At 33.4% G+C, this 24,385-nt stretch overlaps 3 protein-coding genes and 2 non-coding genes across 7 annotated transcripts; 1 reads left to right on the forward strand and 4 right to left on the reverse strand.

Moving 5' to 3' along the window:
• Positions 1–5,381: 5,381 nt before the first annotated feature.
• Positions 5,382–17,232, forward strand: LOC108338330 (AP3-complex subunit beta-A). The gene is made up of 11 exons (XM_017575133.2): positions 5,382–5,786; positions 5,997–6,073; positions 6,244–6,493; positions 8,373–8,990; positions 12,860–13,033; positions 13,197–13,323; positions 13,398–13,507; positions 13,710–13,910; positions 14,365–15,335; positions 15,626–15,895; positions 16,622–17,232. The coding sequence occupies exons 1-11, from the start codon at positions 5,568–5,570 to the stop codon at positions 16,983–16,985; spliced, it is 3,381 nt and encodes a 1,126-aa protein (XP_017430622.1). The 5' UTR covers positions 5,382–5,567; the 3' UTR covers positions 16,986–17,232.
• A 1,215-nt stretch (positions 17,233–18,447) lies between these two features.
• On the reverse strand, positions 18,448–18,519 carry TRNAK-UUU (transfer RNA lysine (anticodon UUU)). The gene has a single exon. It is a non-coding gene; the product is annotated as a tRNA-Lys (tRNA).
• Positions 18,520–18,817: 298 nt separating this feature from the next.
• On the reverse strand, positions 18,818–22,235 carry LOC108337845 (uncharacterized). 3 transcript variants are annotated; one of them, XM_017574445.2, is made up of 9 exons: positions 21,947–22,235; positions 21,749–21,865; positions 21,312–21,633; positions 20,723–21,128; positions 20,528–20,627; positions 20,363–20,422; positions 20,142–20,225; positions 19,643–19,750; positions 18,818–19,555 (listed from the first exon to the last, which is right to left on the reverse strand). In XM_017574445.2, exons 1-9 carry the CDS (start codon positions 22,106–22,108, stop codon positions 19,247–19,249), a joined length of 1,668 nt encoding a protein of 555 aa, XP_017429934.2. In that variant the 5' UTR covers positions 22,109–22,235; the 3' UTR covers positions 18,818–19,246. The 3 variants fall into 3 exon arrangements, with proteins under 3 accessions (XP_017429934.2, XP_052735947.1, XP_052735946.1); XM_052879987.1 differs by having other exon boundaries at positions 18,819–19,555; positions 21,312–21,642; XM_052879986.1 differs by having other exon boundaries at positions 19,366–19,555; positions 19,643–19,760.
• Positions 22,236–22,529: 294 nt separating this feature from the next.
• Positions 22,530–22,601, reverse strand: TRNAK-UUU (transfer RNA lysine (anticodon UUU)). Its single transcript has one exon. It is a non-coding gene; the product is annotated as a tRNA-Lys (tRNA).
• A 145-nt stretch (positions 22,602–22,746) lies between these two features.
• Positions 22,747–24,348, reverse strand: LOC108336600 (elicitor-responsive protein 1). The gene is made up of 5 exons (XM_017573072.2): positions 24,199–24,348; positions 23,942–24,007; positions 23,532–23,667; positions 23,294–23,429; positions 22,747–22,937 (listed from the first exon to the last, which is right to left on the reverse strand). Exons 1-5 carry the CDS (start codon positions 24,263–24,265, stop codon positions 22,860–22,862), a joined length of 483 nt encoding a protein of 160 aa, XP_017428561.1. The 5' UTR covers positions 24,266–24,348; the 3' UTR covers positions 22,747–22,859.
• Between the last annotated feature and the right edge of the window lie 37 nt (positions 24,349–24,385).

Below are 24,385 nucleotides of genomic sequence, written 5' to 3' on the forward strand. Positions count from 1 at the left end.
ATGAGATGAAACATGGAAAATATCACTATACATTATATTTTATATTATATTTGTAAATGGATTATATAAACATTAATGATTAATTGCAGAATCACAAATATTTCATGTATTTTAATAGTTTCATAATTTTTTGCAATATTATATTTTTTTTTATTACTGTCACTAATAAAATTAATTATGCATAATAGTAATGGTAAAAGAATGTGTATACAAAAAAGCAGTTACAAAATACAATTCCTGATGTTTATAAGATTAAAATCAAAAGTGTACGTAAAACAATAATTACTAAATAGAATCTCTTCTGTATATAATAATTATAATGTAACTATAATTCTCACTATAATTTTTTTTTTACAATTTTATTATTTTAATAACCACTTTTTTAAATTTAAATAATTATTCATATTTTTTATTTCAATAAAAAAAATTAAAATAATTACTACTTTTAAAAGAAACAGTGTCTTTTTTATATTTCTAATTTTATTCTTTTTAACTATCACTTTTAAAATTTAAATAATTAATATATATATATATATATATAAAAGATTTATATTAAATGTATTGGTCAAAAGTGTCAAATTAATTTCAAAATTTACATTAAAAATATTTACGAAAATGATATATCTTGTTATCAATCTTTTGAGATGCATTCCAATGACTTATCATTAAAACGTTAGTAATCTTAAATCAAAAGGCAAATTTTATCATAAGACTTGATAAAAGAAAACAAATTTGGAGAAAAAAAAAGTTTCATTAAACTTAATAAAAGGATAATGAAAATAGTAATGTGTGCAAAGGTATGACACTTTAGTGAGACAAATATTTTCTAATCATGAAATCATTTTTATGTGTTTAAACAAAAGTTTAACAAGATTCGTTTCATTAAAGAATTATGTCATCCAAAAAATCATCCCATTTAAATGAAGTAATTTCAATAGCTCCACCAATAATAAACTTTGTGGCAGATTACAAAACTTGTAGATTGAAATATGTAATATTTCAAAATATAATATTAAAACCATAAGAATTATCACACAATTAAAAAGATAGGTAAATTAATGAGTTGAAAGAAAAATATAAAGTTATAGTTATGCAAGGCAATCATAAAACTAAATTTATATATAAATACAAATATAAAAACTATGTACAAGATTATCAAAAACCACGTATAAATACAAATATAAAAACTATGTATAATATTATCAAAAACCACAAAAAAATATTAAAGAAAGCGAAATATGATAACTATTACACACGAGGACCTTCGCTGTCTAGAACCTACTCAACCGTCATGTCATCATGCTCTACTTATACCCACTAGATGATTATCGCCCCAAAATGATAACACATAAAACAAACAACAAAGAAACATACAAGAAAGATAAGCTAATTGTAAAACAATTATACATGGTAAGGTAAATTCAACATACAATTTCAATCACAATTACTATAACATTATTCTCATTCACAGTACTGACTCAAGCTTGGTCAAACCCTTTTACAATATAGTATAAATGTCGAGTCATGAAACTTACTCGTTCGAAGTTGTCACACAAGGTTAGTCCTTTAAGCACCCTTTGCCACACAAGGCTAATCCTCTCACGACATGACTCATCACTCTTTAATTGAGCATGGATGATCATTAGAGTGTCAGGATAACTTCCATATCGAGCTTCTTACATTTATACTACTTACACATGGATCCTCCAAATAAAAAATTCCTCCTTAGAACTCTTTTCAAACCATTTCATTCACCCTTTGATAAAATCATACACTTTGCATCCAAACATATGAAACCATGAAACATCCACAAAATAACTGGAAGCAACCGATTCAAGTAACACAAAACACCTAAAACACATTTATGGGACCCTACTGACTGGCCCCTAAACTGGCGCTCAACGCTCCCAAACTAGTGAGCTAGCACCCGAGCGTCCAAAAGTGGCGCTCAGTACCATGAAAGTAGCTAAACCACTTAAAACCAGACTTTGAACACTTTACCCCTAACTTCTAAAGATCTCTAGGACCCTTTAGATACTGAGACACTTCAGAAAACACAACTCTAACTCAATATGTCCACTCCAAACACAATCTACCTCTCTAAGTCACCCAAACTCAATTCTACTTTTTTCTAACACTCATTTGACTGGACTAATTGCCTAAACAAGTCTCAAATGACTCAACAATAGACCTTAAACCATCCAATTTAACACAAACCTACTTCTTTAGAGACTTACCACTCAAAACCCCCTTAATTGTATCCAAAATCATTCAAAAAGACCTTATCAACTCTCTAATGCATTATACACCAGATTTTACTACTTTGACAACTCTCACAAGTCTTAAATTACTTCAAAACAATCCCCAAACTTTTGTTTTACACAACCAACCCTTTTCTCAAAAACTCACCTATCAAAACCCCACAATTTCACTCAAAAACAAGTAGTAATTGAACCCAATTTCTTTCTCTCAACTCAACACCATAACTTGACCATTCAAAGATGTAAACCAATCATAAACCACCCCTCAAACACTTATTGAACTGTAGGTTCCACCTTAAACTCAATATTCCAAGAATTGTATACCAATACCTCTCAATTTAGACCACCAAGTAATATATCAACCTCTCACTTTTACCAACAACATCGTCAAGACAGTTTTACAATCAAACCATTCTTATTTCAGCATACATACACTTGTATAACATTCATATATTAGTGAAATCTCACGAACACATCATTAATCACACACAATTTTGTTATTTTTATCAATTCAACACATATAAGCTATCACAAATTCACATGCACGCCAAATAACAAATTTCAAATCTTATATATATATATATATATATATATATATATATATATATATATATATATATATAAATAACGAATTAACGTCCCTTATCTTAGGAAAAACTACTACAACTCTAACTTCCACCATAAGGAATTCTAGAAAAGTCTACAAATCATCAATTAATGATTGAAAACAAACCTTGGAACCTCAAATATACTAAGAATCAAGGGAGAAACACTTTTGATACATGCAAAAACAGAATTACATGATGATCAAAGACCGAGAATAGAAGGAGAAAAATGGATAAAAACTTATTTGCTCTAAACAAATAATCGATCAGATAGAATTGGAGATTACTTTGCCGTAATCCTCTAGGAACCTTCTAATCGTCAAACAAAAGATCAAGAGTAAGAAAAGATAGATAGAATGGAGTGAAAATTAGAGGAAGAGTTTTATAGAGATAAAGAGTGTTTTAAGTAATGAGATGAGTTTAAGAAAATCTATTTATATTATCGAATTATTTTAAAATATAATACTTGGTCTCATTATTTTAAAACACCTATAAATTCTAATATTCTATTTTTCTAGATTCTTACAAAATGGTATAATAGTACTTAGATTAAATACAAGGTTATTGAGGAGATTCACTAACACAAATATAGGTTTTAAGGTTTGTTATTTTAGACTTTTGACGTCTGTTAAATGTCCGACGCAGGAGACGTTAAATTGATTGACGTCTGTTGTAAGAATAACAAACGTCAATTTATGGGCCTTTTTTAAAAAGAAATTTTGTCAATATTTTGGAAACCATGAAAAATTAATATAGAACATAAGAATACACCACAAAAATTCCCAGAATTTTAGAAGTAGTAACAACCAATGAAAAATGAAACAACCAATGAAAAATGAAACAACCAATGAAAAATGAAACAACCAATGAAAATGCAACAACTAATATACATAAAAAACCAAAAATGAAACTAACCGTGAAGGTGAGAGAGTAGACAGGTGCCACTATGAGGATGAGGAGAAAAATGCGCACAATAACAATTTAAAAATCGTCACCGTAATTGTCCTAGAACGCGCTCAAGAGCTACATCAAAAACCAATGAAAACGAATTTTAATCGATGCAAATGAAAGATGATGGTTCCAAACATAATATAATCGGTGCAGAGTGATTTTAAAAGGTGCAACGTGATTTTAAAAGGTGCAAAATAGAAGAAAACTTATGTGAAAGTTAATGGTGAACGAGAAAAACCAAAGGAAGAAGTTGAACACAGCGAGAGAGAAAACGCATAACTGGTGCTCGCATTATGGAGTAGGTGAAAATGCAGGGTATTTGACGTCGACCCCTCTTTCCCAGCGGACATCTAAGTGCTCTAAGACTTCAACCTCCTTTCTCAGCCGACGTCTAAGTGGTAAATAAATTAATATTGACACTCAAAATGAGATAATTTTGCACCTTTTTAACGTCAGTCTATGGGGAGAGGGCCCGACGTCTAAATGGAAAAAAATTAATATTGACACCCAAACGAGGTAATTTCGCACATTTTTTATGTTTGTGGGAAGGGAGCCGACATCTAAGTCGTAAAAAAATTAATATTGACGCTTAAAATGATATACTTTTGGATATTATTGACGTCTGTAGAGGGGAAGCTGACGTCTAATGTCAGGAGCCGACACAGTCCTGTATGTAGACCATTTGACATCTGACCTTACCGTTTATACCTTATTTGACTTAAGGAACCAATTTATCTGACTTCTATAATGAATTTTCTTTCGTTAAATATTAAACGTTAAACGCATGACCTGAAATGCTATTTCTCTACTGGTGATTAAGAGAAATTTTTTTTTATTGTATGTAATTTATGAGTAAGAATAAATGTATTATAACTAAATTTTGTTTGTATTTAGCTTTGGTATATCTAAGATTAAAATGTTGTAAGTCTAATTAATCATCTTCTTTCATATTAAAACACAATATATATTTACTTAAGTGTTATACGAATAACAATTACATTTATTTATTTATTTATTTATTGTTTTTCTGATTATAATGAGGTGAGTTCGGGTAAAAAAATATATGAGAAACATGTGATTTATCAATTCATAAAACTATTGGCAAAATAAATATATATTTTTTAAATAAATATATTAAGAATATATTTAAACATGACATATACTATTACATCTTCTTAGTAATTTTCATGTTTGAAAATGTATATATTTAAATTATTATTGTAATATTTTGAAAATTACATTTGCACTTTCAAACACAAAAACATCATCGTATTCTATTCCTTTATTGCAACATTAGACTTTTTAATAGTAAGCATTTTTTATATGATTTAAAAATTTGTAATTTTAAAAAAAAAACTTTTACGCTGAGATTTTTTTTTTCTATCAAATATCAACTCCTACTTCTAAAAATAATCTAAGTTTGATTTAACAATGACTAATTTTTTTGTCAATAAAAATTAAAAAAAATGATGTTTTTTAATTATTAATAATTAAAAAAATCAAGCATCACAGTTTTTTTCTTCTTCTTGAGAAAAACTTAAAGGAAGGTAAATCTGTAAGGAAATTTCACTGGAGAAGTACCTCATCTAATATTTGAAGTTTGCTTTTTGGATCATCCAAACTGTCATCAGTGGACTCTCCCTGCACCCTGGGGCTTCTTCTAGGTAGCACTTGTGGAGTGCAGAGTCACAGATCAGAAACAACTATTCAATCCATTCAGAGATTAGGAAAAGGATAACAAAGGAGATAAATGATGTTTCCGCAATTTGGTGCGACGGCGGAATCTCTGAGCAAGGCATCAACGGCCGTGTTCCGGATCGGTACCGACGCTCACTTATACGATGATCCCGAGGACGTCAATATCGGCCCTCTCCTCGACAGCAAGTTCGATTCCGAGAAGTGCGAAGCTCTCAAGCGCCTGCTCGCTCTCATCGCTCAGGGCTTCGACGTCTCCAACTTCTTCCCTCAGGTACCGTACACCTCCTCAACCATCACCTCATTGACCTCTTCCTTATATAACGCGGATTTTGCTTTCAGTTAGTTTCACCTTTTTCTGGGAAGAGGATTTTGCATTTAGATAGATTGCGCGATAAAGTTTTTTTTTTTTTTCAGTTTACATGATTTGGAATTCGAATTGATTTATGTTCACATCCTCGGTTTGATTCAATTATGAATACAGGTTGTTAAAAATGTTGCATCTCAGTCCTTGGAGGTGAAGAAGCTGGTTTACTTGTACCTCCTGCACTATGCTGAAAAGTAAGTGTCTGGATTAAGTTTATAACTCCTTTGGTTTGTGTAGAGCAGACTTGAAAAATAAGCGCGGGTAGTTGATTAGATGTATTTTTGTTTAATTGTGGCATGTTCGTCTTAAATTTTGTCAACTATGAGAGATGTTGTTTACTTAATATTTTGTTCCTTCTATTCAGGCGTCCCAATGAGGCGTTGTTGTCGATTAATTATTTTCAGAAGGACCTTGGGGACACAAATCCATTGGTGAGGGCTTGGGCACTTCGGGCCATGGCTGGAATCCGCCTTCATGTAATTGCACCACTTGTTCTTGTTGCTGTGCAGAAATGCGCTAGAGATCCTTCTGTATATGTTAGAAAGTGTGCTGCAAATGCTCTTCCCAAGCTTCATGATTTGCGGATGGAGGAACATGCTTCTGCAATTGAAGAGGTCTGTTAATGCTGTGTTGTTTACTAAAGTTATTAAGATATGAATTCAACTGATCTACATGACATAATAATGTTGGAGCGAGTAATGTGATGTTTCAGTAAGGGTTTATGTTACAAACCTAATAAAATAAGTAACAACAACCAGATGAACATTAGAAACAAATCAAGGATAACTGTTATTGATTCAAATGATAAAGTCAAGGTAACATTTCAAGGGATATCTCCCTTATTACATTACAATGCTTTGTTTGTAGTTCCCTCATACACTATCTTAGTGCACCCTAATCCGTAGTTATATCCTAAGTTTATTTCCTTGCCTCTGTGCAGTATAATGTAGTTAACTCTACTAATCTTCCTAATTACTCAAATAATAGTTGTTCCCGGAACACCCACAGCTATATTAACTATTAATCATGGAGCTACTTTCGGTCACCTCTTTTTTCCCGTATAAACCTTTCAACTCAAGGGTTATCTCACATGACCGATTCCTGTTGCTAACATTTTCTTCGTCATGGAAGATCAACTTTATCCTCAAGGTTGAGATGAGGAATTGCTCTTCCATAAACTTGGTCCTGTACTCCATTGTCTAATTTTTAAATAAATACCCAATCACCTTCCTGAATGTTAGCTGGGCTGCGTAGTGCTTCATATGACATTGTTCCCTTGCGAAAAGATGTTTAAGTTTTTGCGACCACCTTTCCCAAAACTTTCCCTGGTATGAATTTAGGAAAGGAAAGTGGAGGTCTGCCTTAAACCACCTTTAATGGAGTACATCTTACTGCCCCATGATATCAAGTAATTATGTATTATACAAATACTCTTAACTAACAAAGGGAGGCAATCCAAAGTTTTGACTGTGCTGAAGTAAAACAGGGCAAATGTATTTCCAATTTCTGATCTAATACTTCTGTTTGTCCTTTGGACTTCAGGTGATATACAGTATGCTGCACTCATTATTAAAATGGTTCCCTGAATCCCTGCAAATAAAATAACTGCTGCCAGGGTTTGTGAATGTAGGGTCTTGGTCATCACTAAAAATAATCATTAGAATTTCATTTAACCTACACTTCTCTAGCAAAATCTCTGCCACTGTTCTTGCTGAGTAGGGCTATTTTAATGCAATAAAATGATCATACTCACTAAGCCTATTAGTTACCACCAATATAGCATCATATACCTTGAACCATGATTGCTTCACAATAAAGTTAGAACTAACTTCTTTGCAAACAGCAAGGGGAATGTGAATCAATTGCAACAGGGTTGCAGGAGATACCACTTGATATTCATTGTGCTGACAAGTGTGGCACCACTACATAATTTGTGATCATCTCCTTCATTCCCTACCTTCTGTAGGTCCTTTAAATCCCTTCATGTTATCCCATGGGAGTGGTGTGAATTCAGCCAATAATTTGGAAATCCAAGAAGAGGTTGACAACATCAGTTTCCCTTGTAGTACAAGTTCCCCTGTTCAATGAGTCATTGGAGTATGGTCATCAATGTGAATTAGGGTCCTTCTCAAGGTTGTTTAAATTTTTTCTCAAGGCTGGATCTTTTCTTACTTCATGGTCAACTAAATGGTGATTTTGCCAATAAGGTTGAGAGATATTGTGTCGACCACCCTGCCAGGGATCCTCACTTGTAAATAGCTTCAAACCATATCTCATTAATTTTCCATCCAATTTTACTAATTTTGAGTTATAATCTGTTGCTCTAGCACGCGTCTCTAAGGTTCTTTTGGTCCAAAGCTAACAATTTCCTTGGGCTACATACTTTTGAAATAAACATTATTAAAAGATGGGTTTGTGCCAGATAATCGATTTGATGAATGTATTGTTGCAAAGCCTTACAGTACATAAATTACAATTCTTCTTATGCTGCAGATTGTTGGACTACTTTTAAATGACCATTCCCCGGGAGTTGTTGGAGCTGCTGCATCTGCATTTACTTCTGTTTGTCCTAACAATTTTTCGTTGATCGAAAGAAATTATAAACGATTGTGTGAGATTCTTCCCGATGTGGAAGAATGGGGTCAAATAATTCTAATTGGGATCCTTCTGCGGTATGTGATAGCAAAACATGGGCTTGTCAAAGAATCTGTCATGATTTCTTTGTCTGATGAAGATGTTGGCAATTTAGAAGAAGATGAATCCTATATTACTTCAAAAGAAGACTCGAGTTATGCCATTGATAAGACTGTATCTGAATTAGCAAAAATGATCTTCCAGTGTTACATTGAAGGGCCATACGAGTACTTATCACGCTCAAGTTCTACAAATACTGTTGCTCGTAAATTAGATGCATCGCAATATACATCTTGCACTAATAATGTTGTGAAGATCCTGCTGCAATGTACATCACCATTGCTATGGAGTAATAACAGTGCAGTTGTTCTTGCAGCTGCTAGTGTACACTGGATAATGGCTTCTAAGGAGGACATCAAAAGAATTGTTAAACCACTCTTGTTTGTGCTGCGATCATCATCTGCCTCAAGATATGTGGTATGCAACATTCCATTGAATTGTTTGTTAGTTTATTTATTTTGTCTTGCTTCAGTTCTTCTACATGGTCAGTTACTTTCATTTATTTGTTATTGGATATACTTTTATAAATTAATTATACATGAATCCTTCTTTTGAGAACCTTGTGTAAATGTCTACAATTTGATTATAGGTTGTGTTTTATTCTTTACTCATTACATTATTACTTCTATTATTGATTTTTTACTAGAATATGTTTGTACTCCCCCCTTGATTATATTTTATTCCTTATCATCCTTGTGGCTCATGAAACTTTTAAATGAGTTTAGTGAGAAGCATATTAGTCTTATTAGCCTCTGAAAAGAGAAAAAACCTGTCTATATGTATGCTATCATTTAAATTAGTTTTTAGAAAGGATATGCAAATTTGGGTGTAGGGCCATTGAAGTGATATGATAGCCACCATTAGAGAAGAATTATCTATTGCATAGTTTTATACATTGTCTGGGGTGAGGAGTCTTGTTGAATGGTCGTGATGAATGAGCATTGCACTAAAGGTGTTACAACGTCCTTGGAAAGGCTGTCAAACCCCGGGAACATGAAACTCAATTTAGAAGGTTATAGGTTTCTAGATATGAAACCTATCTGCATCAAGCACTCACATACACAAACAAGAACTCAAACTGTAAAAAGAATGGGTTTCTGTATTGCTATTGAAACAATGTACACATATAGCACTAATGGGAGCCTAATCCCCCTTTTCTGGTCAAAGTCCAGACTTTACAAAAGAATACTCTAAAGTTGTCCTCTCTACCAGACCCCCCTTGCCTTTTTGTAGAGGCAACCCACTTCTAACTACCCAACAACACTTAATTCCTAAACTGTTAATACCGTTCGGCTTCTAACTCACTTCCCCCCTGCCTTTATACCGTTCGGCTTCTAACTCACTTACCCCCTGCCTTTATGTCATTCGGCTTCTAACTCATGACCCTCCTGCCTTTATACCGTTCGGCTTCTAACTCATGTCCCCCTGTCTTTATACCGTTCGGCTTCTAACTCACTTCCCCCTTGCCTTTATACATTCGGCTTCTATCCTAAACCCATTATATCCTATTACCTTATATCCTATCAGAAGGCAAGGAGGATGGTTGGTGCTCTCATTTTAAGAAATTTGGTTACACCAAGAAGACTTGCTTTAAGTTGAATGGAAAGGATAAAGTTTTCCTTCTTCTGGCATAATTAAAAGGTTAGCCCTCAAGAAAATTTTATCAGGCAACTTCAAATTCTGATAGGCTCCTTCATTCTCTTCAATTGAAGAAGAAATGCCTATATTACGTTTTGAAATTGAATGCCTAAATCTCTAGTGGATTTTAACAGTAAGCCATCTTCTAGTACTTGCCTATAAGCATGATTAGTAAGGACTCTAATTACTCTTTTAATGTTTCTAAAACTTTACACAAGGATTCTTGGGTTATAAATTTTGGTTTGATAAACCATATGATCCTTATTCACCTCTATTAACATCGAATGTTTCTCTTCCTGGAAACCCCATTACTGTTTCCAATGGGATTTGTATCTAAATATCTGGACAAAGTAATATTTTCTTCTGCCATCCCTCGACCTTAGAAGTGTCCTTCGTGTTTCAAAATTTTCTAATAACCTTATTTTTGTTCAAAAGCTTACTCATGACCTAAACTTTTCTGTAACCTTTTTCTCATTTTGTTTTTTAGGATTTTTCCACTGGAAAGATGATTAGAACGGGTAAGGATTAGGATGGGTTGTATTGCCTTGAAGACATGGGAACTTTGGATAGTATTAGTACACAAACGACTACCTCTCTTTTCTAGTCTTGCTTTATTTCTAAGTCCTCCCAAATTTGGATTCTCCACCATTGTTCAGGACATTCATCTTTTTATGTTATAAAGTCTATGAATTCCCTTCTTTATTTTCAAAAAAATCTATCATCATTCAAATGTGATGTATGTCAATTTGAAAAGCACCATTGTGCCACCTATCTTCTTAGTAATACAGAAAGTGTTCATTGTTTTTATTTGGTTCATCTGATATATTAGGACCTGAATTAAACTATAGTTTATTTGGTACTAAATAGTTTGTCACATTTATTGGTGATTGTACCTGTGTCACATGGATTTTTCTCATGAAAGAAAAATTTGATGTTTTTACTTTATTTGTCAAATTTTTCCATATGACCAATACACAATTTTGAAAGTCAGTTAAAAACTTGCTTTTTGGTAATAGGAGAGAATGTCTAAATCATGGTATGTCTAAATTCTTTTTGGAAAATGATATTGTTCATGAATTCATGTGTGGATACACCACAATGAAATGACATTGTTGAAAGAAAAAATATTTGAAGCGACACAGACACTTCTTTTTCAAATGTCTGTCCTTAAATCTTATGGGAGAGAGACACTATCCTCACTGCTATCTATCTTATTACCCTTTTGACTTGTAGATGATCTTAATCCTTTTGAATCTATTTCCTTTCTCTTGGGTATTAGTATTGTTCACAATTGAGTTCAACATGATAGGACCAAGCACAAAGATAGACCGACACTTTATTACCAAAAAGTTAGATAGTGGCCTTACCATCACTTCTTATGTCCCATATAGGCTTTAGTTAGCAGATTTGTTTGCAGAAGGTCTTCCCACTAAATGATTTCATGATCTCACATGCAAGTTGGGAATGATAGATATCCATTCACCAACATGAAGGGGAGTGCTGATTCAGGACAAAAATATTTTGATAAGCTATAATATGATATGCTAATAATTACAAGTGTGTTATGGGAAGATTCTAGAAGTCTCTTTGTAATCATTACTCTAGGGTTAGAACTCTCTATATATGAAGGCTTATGTTCTGTTACATTGAATCAATTCAATACAAATCTTTTCTCAAACAGTTTAATCTTTTTCAAGTCATAGGTTTCTTAGTATATCTGTCTAGATTTGCAATTAGGATGAGCATAAATTTTAAATGAGTTTTTATTCCATGCACCAAATGCGAGTTGAATGAATACAGTTTGTGTATGGTCTGGGATATACCTTAAGGATCCCATTGTAGTTAGTAATGATCTTATTTTCATTGTTAGCCTTTGTTTATTACATTTTGATGGTTTCATGACACCTCCAGGAGTCACTCCTCTACTTTGATGATTTGCTCAGTGTCTTCTAGCTTGGGTGACGCCCAAATATCTACATAGATGGTGTGCATATGAAGTTGGAACTTTTCATAAGCACTAGAACCTTACATTTTAGCAATGTTAATACCCTTTCCTTTAAATGCTTGATCTAATTATTATTATATACATGGATGACATTGTTGTCATGTTTTAGGAATTGTTGATTTCACTTTTACTCAAGGAAATTTTAAGTTGTGGTGAGTGGTGACAGTTGTCAAGATATGTATTATTAATGAACAAATATTTTCACAGACATCTAAATAAGAATTCTCGGTTTCTAGAATGGATGTAATGTTTGATTGGTTATTCGTTCATTTAAATTTTCAAAGTACAGCGCAGTTAGTGATTTCTTTACATAATGTAATGACAGATAGCTCTGTACCTTCAGGGTGTTAGAATCTTGCAAGGTTTTTGTTTTTTACGCTGATCCTTGAGAGGTACTGGTGTTTGATTGTTCTTGGGAGATAACTTGGCTGCTTTTACCATTAACGTACTATTGTCAATTTAAAATGTTGGGAAGTATCACTTTGTTGAATAATAAAGTTTTATTTATTTTTATATAAAATGCTTATTAGGAGATATGGGGTACACAGAACACATAATTGGATAAGGCAAGAAAACATTATTTCTCAATTTCTTTTATAATTAACTTCAGCATTAATTATTGTCTGTTCTTTGACTTCTGTAGGTATTGTGCAATATCCAAGTGTTTGCTAAAGCTATGCCATCTCTCTTCGCTCCACACTATCAAGATTTTTTCATATGTTCTTCAGATTCCTATCAGATAAAGACACTGAAACTGGCTATACTTTCTTCTATTGCTATGGATACATCCATTTCATTCATTTATAAAGAGTTTCAGGTATTTCGCATTGAATGTATTTTTTGCCAAGATATGTTATGCAGACATCCACATCACCCGCTCATTGGGTTCATTATGTTTTATGTTTTTTTTTTTCCTTTAACTCTTCCCTATGATATTTAAATCATGCTGTTTGGTGACACTCTTCTTAGTGTGTTGCTAGGATTATATCAGAGATCCGGATAGGAGATTTGCTGCTGACACAGTTGCTGCCATTGGTCTATGTGCTCAGCGACTTCCTAACATCGCAGCTGTATGCTTGGAAGGATTGTTGACTCTGGTTAGACAAGGTGCGCAATATGGTTGTTTAGTCTATTTACTATCAATTTATATCATGTTTCTGGTTTAATATCCATATTTGCAGAATTTTTTTGTGGTGAAATTAGATCCTTGGATGGAGAAGAGGGTGTGCTAATTCAGGCAATTACATCCATCAAATCAATTATAGAATTAGAACCATCCAGTTATGAGAAGGTACTGTTTTTGTACAAAATCATCTCCCACATCACTGTTATTTTTTTTTTTTTAATTATTATATTGAGTTAAAACTTGCTTCTAGATACAATATGGATTGTCTCTTGTGTGTGGGATTTCAATTGAGTGATTAGCACTTGCAATCTTTTGGTACATTGCTTGTTCATTGATAACTGAACCCTGTACTTTTTCATTTTAAAAGGTTATAATTCAGTTAGTTCGTAGCTTGGATAAAATCAAGGTTCCTGCTGCCCGTGCAATAATTATTTGGATGTTGGGGAAGTACTGCTCTTTGGGTGAGGTTGTTCCCAAGATGTTGAGTACAGTACTTAACTATCTTGCCCAATGTTTTACTTCAGAAGTCTTAGAAGCTAAGCTTCAGATTCTTAATACAACTGCAAAGGTATATCATCAACTTATTTTTATACCAGTGTATGAACAGACTTATTACTTTAAATATTGCTAATCAGTTGACTGATTTGTTAATTGGACAAACGTAATGGGCCATAGCGTAGGATCTAGTCACAGTTATGAATATTGCCTATCATATATAGAGTGTAGCAAACTTGTCCTTGACAAAGGCCCCTCTAAGACCGACTTACGTAAGATGATAAATCTAATTGCTTCTTTTTTAATAATGACTGCCTTTTAAAGACTGCTAATAATACAGAGGAAAGAAATGTTAAATTTTATAGGACCATACAACGACTGGTTTAGAACTCAGGACCTTGCTTTTTTTTTTTCTGAACTTTATGTGCATGTCTGTTAGTGCTTTTCTTTCTTATATAAGAAAAAAAGGTGAGAAAAAGTTCCATTGAAAGTGACAAGTTTATGATTTAAATGTCTTTTGGTGACAGGTCTTAATGTGCATTAGGGGGGAAGATAGTTTGACTGTGAGAAAAATTTGGACTTATGTAATTGAACTGGCTGAGTGTGACCTTAATTATGATATTCGTGATCGTGCACGTTTCTTAAAGAAAATTCTCTCTAGTAATTTGGAGTATGGGGAAGAAGCAAATAGTGAACCAGAAAAAACTAAACAGTCCTATATACCTGCAGAATGCATATTTGGAGAGACAAAAGCCGTGAAAGTTCCATCTGAACCCATTGATTACCGATTTTATCTCCCTGGTTCGCTTTCACAGTTGGTATTCCATGCAGCTCCAGGATATGAGCCTCTCCCAAAACCTTGTAGCCTGCCATACACTGATCTTGATCAGTATGATGGAGCTGCTAAGAGTGATTCAGATGAGGAGGATACTGGCACATCCGGGCCTTTGGATGAGGAAAGTGCTTCAGATTATAGTTCTGAACAGTCTATTACTGCTTCAGGCGACATTAGTGGCAGTGATGAATCTGTTTCTGGCAATGAAGCTGAAGATAATGTTGATCCATTGATTCAGATTTCAGACACAGGCAATGTCCACGAAAATCAGAATGGTGGGGCTACCTCTGGCACAGCAGGTTTTCAGGATTTGGTGTCAACTAAGTCTCTTGAGTCTTGGTTAGATGAACCAACGAGGTCATCTAAAGGAAGTGATATAGAACAAAGCCGAGTACGTAGATCTTCAGCACGAATAACCATTGGAAATATTGGAAGCCGAGTTAAACCCAAATGCCACACTCTCTTAGACCCTGCAAATGGAAATGGGTTAAAAGTGAATTATTCATTTTCATCCGATACTTCTACCATATCCTCTCACCTTGTATGTTTGGAAGTATTATTTGAAAATTGTTCTCTGGAGCCCATGCTTGATATAGTCTTGATAGACGAAGATTATAGCAAAAGCTCTGATTCCACTGATCAAATATCATCACCAACCGAAAAGTAAGTTTTAATCTTTTCTGATTTTGTATGGTGGTTGTCTTCTGTTTTCATCTTTTATAATTTAGATTTTATACACTTATTTGTGTTATTAATGTGTTCTAAGAACGTGTATTTTTATTTTTTTTAACTTGTTTTCATAAATCAGCACTTATCACTTTAGGGTGAAAATTTGAATTTAGATTGCCTGTACATTGTGTAAACTTTGGTATGTGAACAGGCTAGTTTACCCATGTGAAGTCTTTACATGCTATCTTAGAAGTGCTTAGACTACTTTTATGTCTCTGTTGCAGTACCTTGAAATTTCATGTCGATAAACCTGCATTGGTTTCCATGGAGGAGATCCCTTCTCTGGATCCTGGTCAGACAGCAAACCGGATGCTGCTAGTTCGTTTCCATCACCACCTTTTGCCTCTAAAACTGGCTTTATTTTGCAATGACAAGAAATTCCCTGTCAAGTTAAAGCCTGACATAGGATACTTTGTAAAACCACTTCCCATCAGTATTGAAGATTTCAGAGATAAGGAATCTCATCTTCCTGGGATGTTTGAATACGTGAGGAGGTATGGCTGTCAATTGTTATTTGTTGGATACATCTGTTCATGTGCCTTGTAGTTGTAGGAAAAATTATGATTCATCGTTTACCGTAGACGATAGCCCTTGGATTTTACTAATTATGTTGAAAACTTAAATACTATGATAAAGGGTTAGGTATCGGTCAAATTCTTGTGATATGCCATCCATATGCAAGTTGAGAGTGAGGGAGAAAACTGGAAATTTTAACTCTAAAGAAATCGAAGCTTCTAATAACTAAAATGGGGGACATGAGTGAATTTAAATTATTTTGGTCTTTTGGCCATTTATTCAGTAATTTGGCTTTTTCGTCATGTCAAACATAAAGGAGGCTTAAATTTTGAAACGTGTGGATATTACTTATTCAAGCTCTTTGTTTTATTTCTGTTTACTTTAGGGGCTTTCTTGGGAAAGCATCTCTAAAATGTGGTCAAGGAATTCTTGTTGGGTAAAGGAATGCTGCGTCTTGATTTGAATAGAAACTGTGTAGAGATGGGCTTGCCTTGGTAATTTAAATGACGCAAGAAACAGAATCTATTTTTGTGTATTAATCATCACTTATATTATATCTGTTACTTATGAGCTTTTATGTTCCGTGCACCTTCAGACATTTTCTCCCATATATTTTTCCTGTTTCATTCTTGGGACCAGACTTCTTTCGTGTTGTTTCATCGTCGTCATACTAAAGTTGACTTTCTTGCATAATTTGCATACAGTTGCACTTTTACTGATCACATTCTCAAGCTGAACAAGGGAAGCAACTCTTTGACAGAGGACAAATTCCTTGTGATATGTGAAACGTTAGCACTGAAGATGCTAAGCAATGCAAACCTTTCCCTTGTGTCAGTGGATATGCCGGTTGGTACCAACCTGGATGATGCATCTGGTTTGTGTTTGCGTTTCAGCTGTGAGATCTTGAGCAATTCAATGCCATGCTTAATTACGGTTACTGTTGAAGGTAAATGCTGCGACCCATTACTTGTTTCTATAAAAGTTAACTGTGAAGAGACCGTATTTGGGTTAAATTTCTTAAATAGGGTTGTCAATTTCTTAGTTGAGCCTTCTGTTACCCACTTATAAGATTTGATTTCGGATAGAAATTTACTTAATGGTTTGTGGGTATAAGTCGGTATATTTGAAAAACTTTCATGCTGTCCGAGTAATTGTTTTGAATATTTTTTCACGACTTCTGGTGCAGCATTGAAATTCAGATTTTTCTTTTTTATATATTGTTGGGAAGGAGAAGAAACGGGTAGGGTGGGGATTCAAATGATTGTAATCTCTTTAATGTTTGATTTCTAATTTCCGTTGACTTTATATCTTCTAATTCTTATTCGTATGCTTTTTTGTCAGCAAATTCTTATCAGTATATGTTTTGCTACTCTTCTATCTATTATTGAATGAATTAACTCAATAAATTTATCCAATGATACGTTTATTCTAAACTTTTCTTGTTTCCTTTTTTTTTTTGTGGAAAGGAACTTCACTGTCACGCAATATTAAATTACCATTTCGATTAAAGAACTATTATTTTTGTACAAGTAATTCTGCGTCCAGCCTATATATACCATGTTACAAAATTTTAAATGAAAATAATACTTTGACCTCTCTGCACATATTTTATAATCCACTCTTTAATGATACAATAATATATATTAAAATTAGAAGTGAAAATATAAACTAAATATATTAAAATATTATTGATTTCAGTTGTTAGGTGAGTATTTTTTTTTATCCAAATATCATCACCCTACAAGGATGAAAAATGAAGTTTTCAACTTTATTCGAAGATTTTCTTTTGAGTGGATTTGCATGGTAAGTAAATACATAATCATTATGTCGTTAATATATCGGTCATGTCAAAAATATAATATAGATATTTACCCTAATTGATTAACTTTTTTATTAATATTCATATATATTTCTTATAATAAGATAAATTATTAGAATAAAAATATTAATAATAAATAAATATATTCATTTTTATTCATTATTTTTTAATCTAATTAATTTTTTTTTTCTTTTTTACTGTCTTCAATCCAAACAAATAAGTAGGTGAAGTTTTAGTACAGGGGAATCGTCCTCAAAGTGCAACATGTAAACCTCTGATCCTTTATCGGCAAAGCTCAACACTATAAACGGACTTCTTTTTTTCAGAAGCTTATAATAGTCTCATATGAGTTTTGTGATCTAATCTGCATTTGACAAAAAGAAATTAAAAAAAATAAGAATATTTTATACTGTAAAATTTCACTTATTTTATGCATCTAACTATGATATGTCAAATTATGTTTTTATCCAAAATGTTTACATAGTTTGTATCTTTAAGTCACCTAAAAAATGTTCTCTACACTGTATTTAATTAATTTATTAATTTATATTAAATAAAATAATTATGTCACTATTTAATAAGCATTAACTATAAAAACATACTTCATTTTCCTTAACCGTTAAAATTATAGTTTTAAGCCTGCTATTTATTTTCCTTATAATTCAAGTAATTTAACTATTAAAATAGTATAAAAAATCCACAAGTACCAAATGTCGTCTGTGGGGATCGAACCTACGACCACGTGGTTAAAAGCCACATGCTCTACCTCTGAGCTAAGACGACTTCGTTTACTGTTAGCATTTTAAATAAATGAATTATATCATAAGTTTTGTATAAACCAATAAATATTCCCTCATATGCAGCAAAATATATCCCAGAAAAAGAGTCGCCATCAGTAGTAAGTTGCAACTTTGAACTAAGAAAACAAACACAAAAACAAAAGAAACATCCTTCACTTCCTTCCTAAGCAGCACAGAACAAAGAGCAAATCTAAATTTTCTCATCCATTTGCATAACAGAATAAGATTTTGGTAAAATCAAAAAGAGTATAGTCCACAAGATACATTACTTCCTAACTATCAAAGTCAATCTTCAATACAGCAATGACAAAATTTAAAAAAAAAAATCTTATTACCCAAAAGTAGTGATAGTAATCTGTGTTGGATTACAGAATTAATCCCTTCTCAATTCTTCCGGAAATACAATGTCTCTCAATTTATTTTATTTTTCAAATACAATCAGAACCATGAAATTCTTTCTGTGCTAGCCGTTTCTTCCAACTCCACACACATTCCTTGCCCTCCTTTATGATCTCTTCTCCTTAAGTTGATCGATTTTCAATTCGTTAAAATTCTTGTCAAAACTTTCTCACTTTATAGCAATGCTCATAAATTTAAGCTAATTAACGAAACATAAATGGAACTATATAATCAAACATACAGAGACTTCACTACTAACTGAAAATTTTTCAGAAAACAAAAGGTAAAAGTGTGGCTTTTTACTTTCTTATTTATATAGGAAGGAGATAGCGGAATTCAGATTCATATGGCTGAATTTCCACCATCTTAGACATAGGATATTTTGTTTCTCTTATGAGGCTCTCCATGGTGGCCCTCTTCAATGAAACTGAGCGTGGCAATTGGCTATAAATCCATTCTAACAGTGATTCCATTTCATCTGCAAAATCATGCATATGCCACTCCAAAAGCTTTGGCACAACTATCTTTCTCTTGTTTGTGATACCCACTGAAGCTTCCAAGTATTCCACTTTAGCCCTCCCCAATTGGTTCACAACTTCGTCTGATGTGTACACCCTTAACTGCAACAAACACCACATATGTAACATATCTTTATCAGCAAAAGTCTTTGTCAATGTGATTCAACAAAGGTTGTTAAATACACTTACTGCCGGTGAGGACCAGGTGCCTCGACAAAGACCAAAGGTGACATTGGGTTCTGGATATCCTAGACCATAAGCATGTCGTAATAGCACTTCCTTTTCGTCCACAGCACCCTTTTGTGAACTATATAGTTAGTTGGGTGTTAAAGAACATCAATACACGTCACATGCAACAATTTTACTCATCTAAAAGGAGTAAGAATAAAATAAGTAATCTTTGTCATTGATGAAAAAGAAATCAAATGTTCATCATCTGTTTTATGAGTACACGAAATATCAATGTTTGAGTTTCCAATCAGAGACCCAGATTACTTTTTTTATTCTCCATAGTAAGTTGTTCGTTTTGGAATAATCGGATTCCACATGCAAAGAGGGAAACACAGACATTGCATTTGCATGGTAGCTTTCTGCCTTAGAAAAGAAAATAAAGTAAAAAGAAGGCTAGTGCAGGCATTTGAGAAGTTATTGTTGCATAAAAAAAAATGTATTTGTATATATACCATACATGTTTTGATTCAGATGGGTGCCGAAGAATAAAGTGTTCGATAGCAAGAGCGTTCAGTACAATCCCGCCAACATTCATTGCAGCCTGTGTCAACACGTTGCTGCGTAGTTAAATTAACAAAGTCGCTAAGAGAAAATATCTGTTCATGCTTCATAACTCAGAAAATCAAAAACATTGTTCAGTTGTTAATGTAGACTTTTCACTGACATTGACATATATACCTTATTCATAAGAGACAACAGTTTCTCCTGAGTAGAAGGGAGGCCATGATCTAGAAATGCCTGTAATTAGACCGAAACACAAAGGTTCCTGAGATTTACCACGAAGAGATGTTTGATAAAATGATGTCAATGAAGACTTGATTGAAATGAAATGCCTTACAGTACATTCATTATGCAGGCATTGTAGATGTTGATCCAGAAGGCCAACTTCTGCTTGTAGGTCAAGAAACTTAAATCCACATCACATAGCTTATGCATCAACACCCTACAAAAGAGGACATAGATGATAAGAAGAAATGGGCAGAGAAGGTAGAATAACACTATAACATGTGGGCAATGTTTAAACACTTCAAAATCAACCTCAATTTCCTGAATGCTGGTAGGCATTGTGAAAAGCGGTCTATGTCCAATGAGCTCCTTGTGATCTGAATGAAGTCTTTGTAAGGTCCTACATCTCTTGCTGTGCAATCCAAATCTGATGTTATGCCATAAGGATCAAGACTTGAGACATTGCTATTTGAAGGTGCCTTGTTGTTTGATGAGGTCTTTGCTATCAAGCCAGTGGGCTTCATGCATGGAAGAGTGAGTCTAGGGACAGTTTCTGATTCTTCTCTGTCCAATGATGCTTTGTTTAATTCCAGAAAAATGCCTATGAGACACTTGAGCAGTTCCTCTGACATTTCATTTGGTTTTTCAATGGCATCTTCTATAAGGATAGGGTACTCTCTTGCTATCTTACCACTACTCCTTCTTGGCACTTCATATTCTGTCGACAAATATCCAAACCACAATGTGAAAATTGGCCCACAGACTTATACAATATTGCGTTCTTGTTTGTTTAAAAGACTTATACAATATAAGGATGTCTGAAAATAGGAATCAAAGAGCATTTTTATAGTCACTAATGAAAGCATCTTAGAGAGGCTCTTCTATTGTGTTATATGTTTACCTGTTGACCTTCTTGGTGTGGAAAATAAGCTGTGAAAATCCAACGCAGAACCTAGAGAGGCTCTTCTGTTGCTTATCTTTCTTTCTTTACTTATCACTTCATAATCGAGAGAACTTGACCTCTGCTCGGTTATCATTGAACCATACCTTGAAGATCCTCGGAACTGTTTATATAATTTAGGCTGTTGTCTCCTATGCTGTATTTCCAAATCTATGTTCTGGTACCTCTCCTGGAACAATCTAAGTTTCAGTTCCTGAACTTTTCTTTCTAGCATGATGATCTCTTCCTCAACCCTTGCCAATTCTTGAAGAAGCTCCCGAATCTGCAATCACTTAAGCCAAAATAGTCCAATGTAATATACCATGTAAAAAAAGGAACAATAAATATATACCTTATGCTATTTGTCTATATATGTTATGTGTTTGTTTTTACTATACCTGAGGTGGAAACAATGGAGGAATGAGTGGAAGAGAAAAAACAGGTCCATGAAGAGCACAACGTAGGATCCTATTGAGTGCCTCTTCACACTTCAACTGTGCTTGCAATTGAACAACCTACGACAACATACGAAATAAAGGAAATCATACTCAGAAAACATTATTCAAACATATCCTGAGCTATGTACTCTCACTCACCTCTTTCTCAAGGCCATGTCTATTGTGAGGCTCTTGGCTTTTCTCCATGAGATAGTCTTCAAATTTCATAGCTTTATGTGAATCCGAAGGAGCTCTTTGACATTTAGGTAAAAAAGTATATATTTTTGGTGTGGGGAAGTTGGTGGCAGTGAAGAAGTTCATATATAAAGGGGAGCAAAGGTAGTGATGTATATTAATACAGAAACTGGTTGTTAGTGGGTGACATTAAAGAGTATAGTTAGCTACAAAATTAGAGGGGGTTGAACATGATACGATGAAGACCCTTAAATTAAAAGAGTGAAAAACAAACATCAAAAGTGGAAGTGGTAAATTTATAGTGAGAATGTGCGGTGGATTGGGACGGTGGAGAATGTGTCTTGGGTTTGAATGTTGGAACATTCATGATCATCTCATGAATGTTGGAACTGGAATTTTCATTACTGAAGGTGTGAATATGGTGGTGGTGGTGACGTGAAGTCCATGAATGAAGTGGTTGTACCGTGAAGCACATAAACGAATCAACAACAAGCTTTTACAATACAACAAAAAAATTGGTAAAAAGAATCAAAATATCAACTTAAAACGCCGTCTGTGGGGATCGAACCCACGACCACGTGGTTAAAAGCCACGCGCTCTACCACTGAGCTAAGACGGCTACTTGTTATTAATAATGATTTGATAAATTAAATATTTAAATAGGATTTATATGACTTGTTTTAAACTAGCTAATACTGAGATCTGGAATAATGAAAACCATTTAATTAACATAAATTAGAGGAATAGTACAAACTGATTTGATAGAACAACAATTTATTAAATGTATCTTGCTAAAAGAATTAAAAAATGAAATATAATGTGCAATGGAAAATAAATGATTGAATCTATTACACAGTGCAACTACAATCCAAAACATCTACTTAGATTTTTTACATCCTATATCCTTGGTAATCTGTGGTAGATAGTGGTCACGTTCTGCATAATCGTCTGCCACCTGCATGAGTTTCAACAAAGATCAAAACCAACCAATTAGAAACATAAGTTTTGATAGGTTTTTCGAATAGAAGATTAGACGTAACAAAGATGAGATTTGATAGAGTTAATACTACTTTTAACCTAAAATCTTAAAATAGGTTTATAAAGTCTTAAACTTTCTGGTTTGTAATAAATGTGAAACAAAGGATCAATTGAAAACTATTTATACTCAAACACCTTAACATTTAAATAAGTATTTGTGGATTATAACATGTTACTGTATATGAATAACATGAAAGTAAATTTTGTTTACATAGTTGTAAAAATGTTACAGTGGTAACATACATTTACACTTGAGAAAAATGTGAAAAATACCTGTAGGGTGAAAGTAACACCAACATCAATTTCACCACAGTAAGATTTGTTTGCACGAACCACTCTATATTTGAGAGTCTGTAGTTTAGCTTCTCTATCGTCCACTCCTTGAGCCAATAAATCTCCTACATGGATTCTACATGATAAAACAAATTTGTCTTAAAAGTGAGGCTAAGTTACAATTATATATAAAAACTTGTATTAAGAAAATAATGAATTATATATAATGACGTCTTACATGGATTCTCCAACAAAGTCATCTGTGTATAAGTCTTGGTCCATGATTTTGAAGATGATCTTGTGTTGATGATTTGATAAAGGGTATTCTACTTTGAACATGAATTTCTCATTCCATACTGGATTTTTGCCCTGACCTGCATGCACAACACACCATTAAAGGTTAAAACCATAAGCCTCACAGAACTGTAATCACATTTCTTATCATTATTAGTTATGCAAAAGAAAACAATTTAACTAAATCATTCATAATCGAAAGGTCTCTGTATTTAAGTAATGATTTCACCAGAAATATCTTATGCACTGTTTGAAAGGTATCTATCTGTATTAAAATATAACAAAGCAGGGAAAAAGAAGGTAGATTGTCTTAAGGGAGATTAAAAATATTGACGTGGTTACAGCGGAACATACCAATGGCAACACTGCTCCTTTGTTCTTGGTCTTTGTATTGTATCAGAACATAGGGGTCCATTTCACCTATCAACAAAAGTAAATGAGTAAACAATACAACAGAAAACCTTGTTAAAACTATTTTATAAGCTACTGATTTAAACATGTAATACAAACTTTTTATCCATTCATTTGAGTTTTAAAGAAAAGAAAAAGAGTTTTACAACAAAGGCTATTTTTTACAACAAAAATATAAAGCAAAGTGAGTTGTTAGATACCTATGATATCAGAGTTATGCAGACCCTTTGCTTTGACAAGATGCACCTGCATGAAACCAATTGCCATGTTATCTGAGTCTCTGAAGATTCTGATTCTAATTCAGCAAACTTTTGGAAGGTGCTTTGATCAGAAGTATCTGTTTCGGCTTATGAGGAGGGTTAAAGTTGGGAGAAGTGGAAAGCCTGT

This window comes from Vigna angularis, chromosome 7 (genome assembly GCF_016808095.1).
Source record: "Vigna angularis cultivar LongXiaoDou No.4 chromosome 7, ASM1680809v1, whole genome shotgun sequence".
NCBI lineage: Eukaryota > Viridiplantae > Streptophyta > Magnoliopsida > Fabales > Fabaceae > Vigna > Vigna angularis.

Excerpts from the sequence above, each read along its gene's own strand:
- LOC108338330 (XM_017575133.2), top strand. The coding sequence starts at position 5,568 with ATGATGTTTCCGCAATTTGGTGCGACGGCGGAATCTCTGAGCAAGGCA. Across the intron at positions 13,911-14,364 it reads TTCTTAATACAACTGCAAAG|GTCTTAATGTGCATTAGGGG; the intron begins GTATATCATCAA and ends TTTTGGTGACAG. Across the intron at positions 15,336-15,625 it reads ATATCATCACCAACCGAAAA|TACCTTGAAATTTCATGTCG; the intron begins GTAAGTTTTAAT and ends TCTCTGTTGCAG.
- LOC108337845 (XM_017574445.2), bottom strand. The coding sequence starts at position 22,108 with ATGAACTTCTTCACTGCCACCAACTTCCCCACACCAAAAATATATACT. Across the intron at positions 21,866-21,946 it reads GACATGGCCTTGAGAAAGAG|GTTGTTCAATTGCAAGCACA; the intron begins GTGAGTGAGAGT and ends ATGTTGTCGTAG. Across the intron at positions 20,226-20,362 it reads TGTTGTCTCTTATGAATAAG|GCTGCAATGAATGTTGGCGG; the intron begins GTATATATGTCA and ends GTGTTGACACAG.
- LOC108336600 (XM_017573072.2), bottom strand. The coding sequence starts at position 24,265 with ATGGCAATTGGTTTCATGCAGGTGCATCTTGTCAAAGCAAAGGGTCTG. Across the intron at positions 23,668-23,941 it reads AAGGAGCAGTGTTGCCATTG|GTCAGGGCAAAAATCCAGTA; the intron begins GTATGTTCCGCT and ends TTGTGCATGCAG. Across the intron at positions 23,430-23,531 it reads GACTTTGTTGGAGAATCCAT|AATCCATGTAGGAGATTTAT; the intron begins GTAAGACGTCAT and ends TTTATCATGTAG.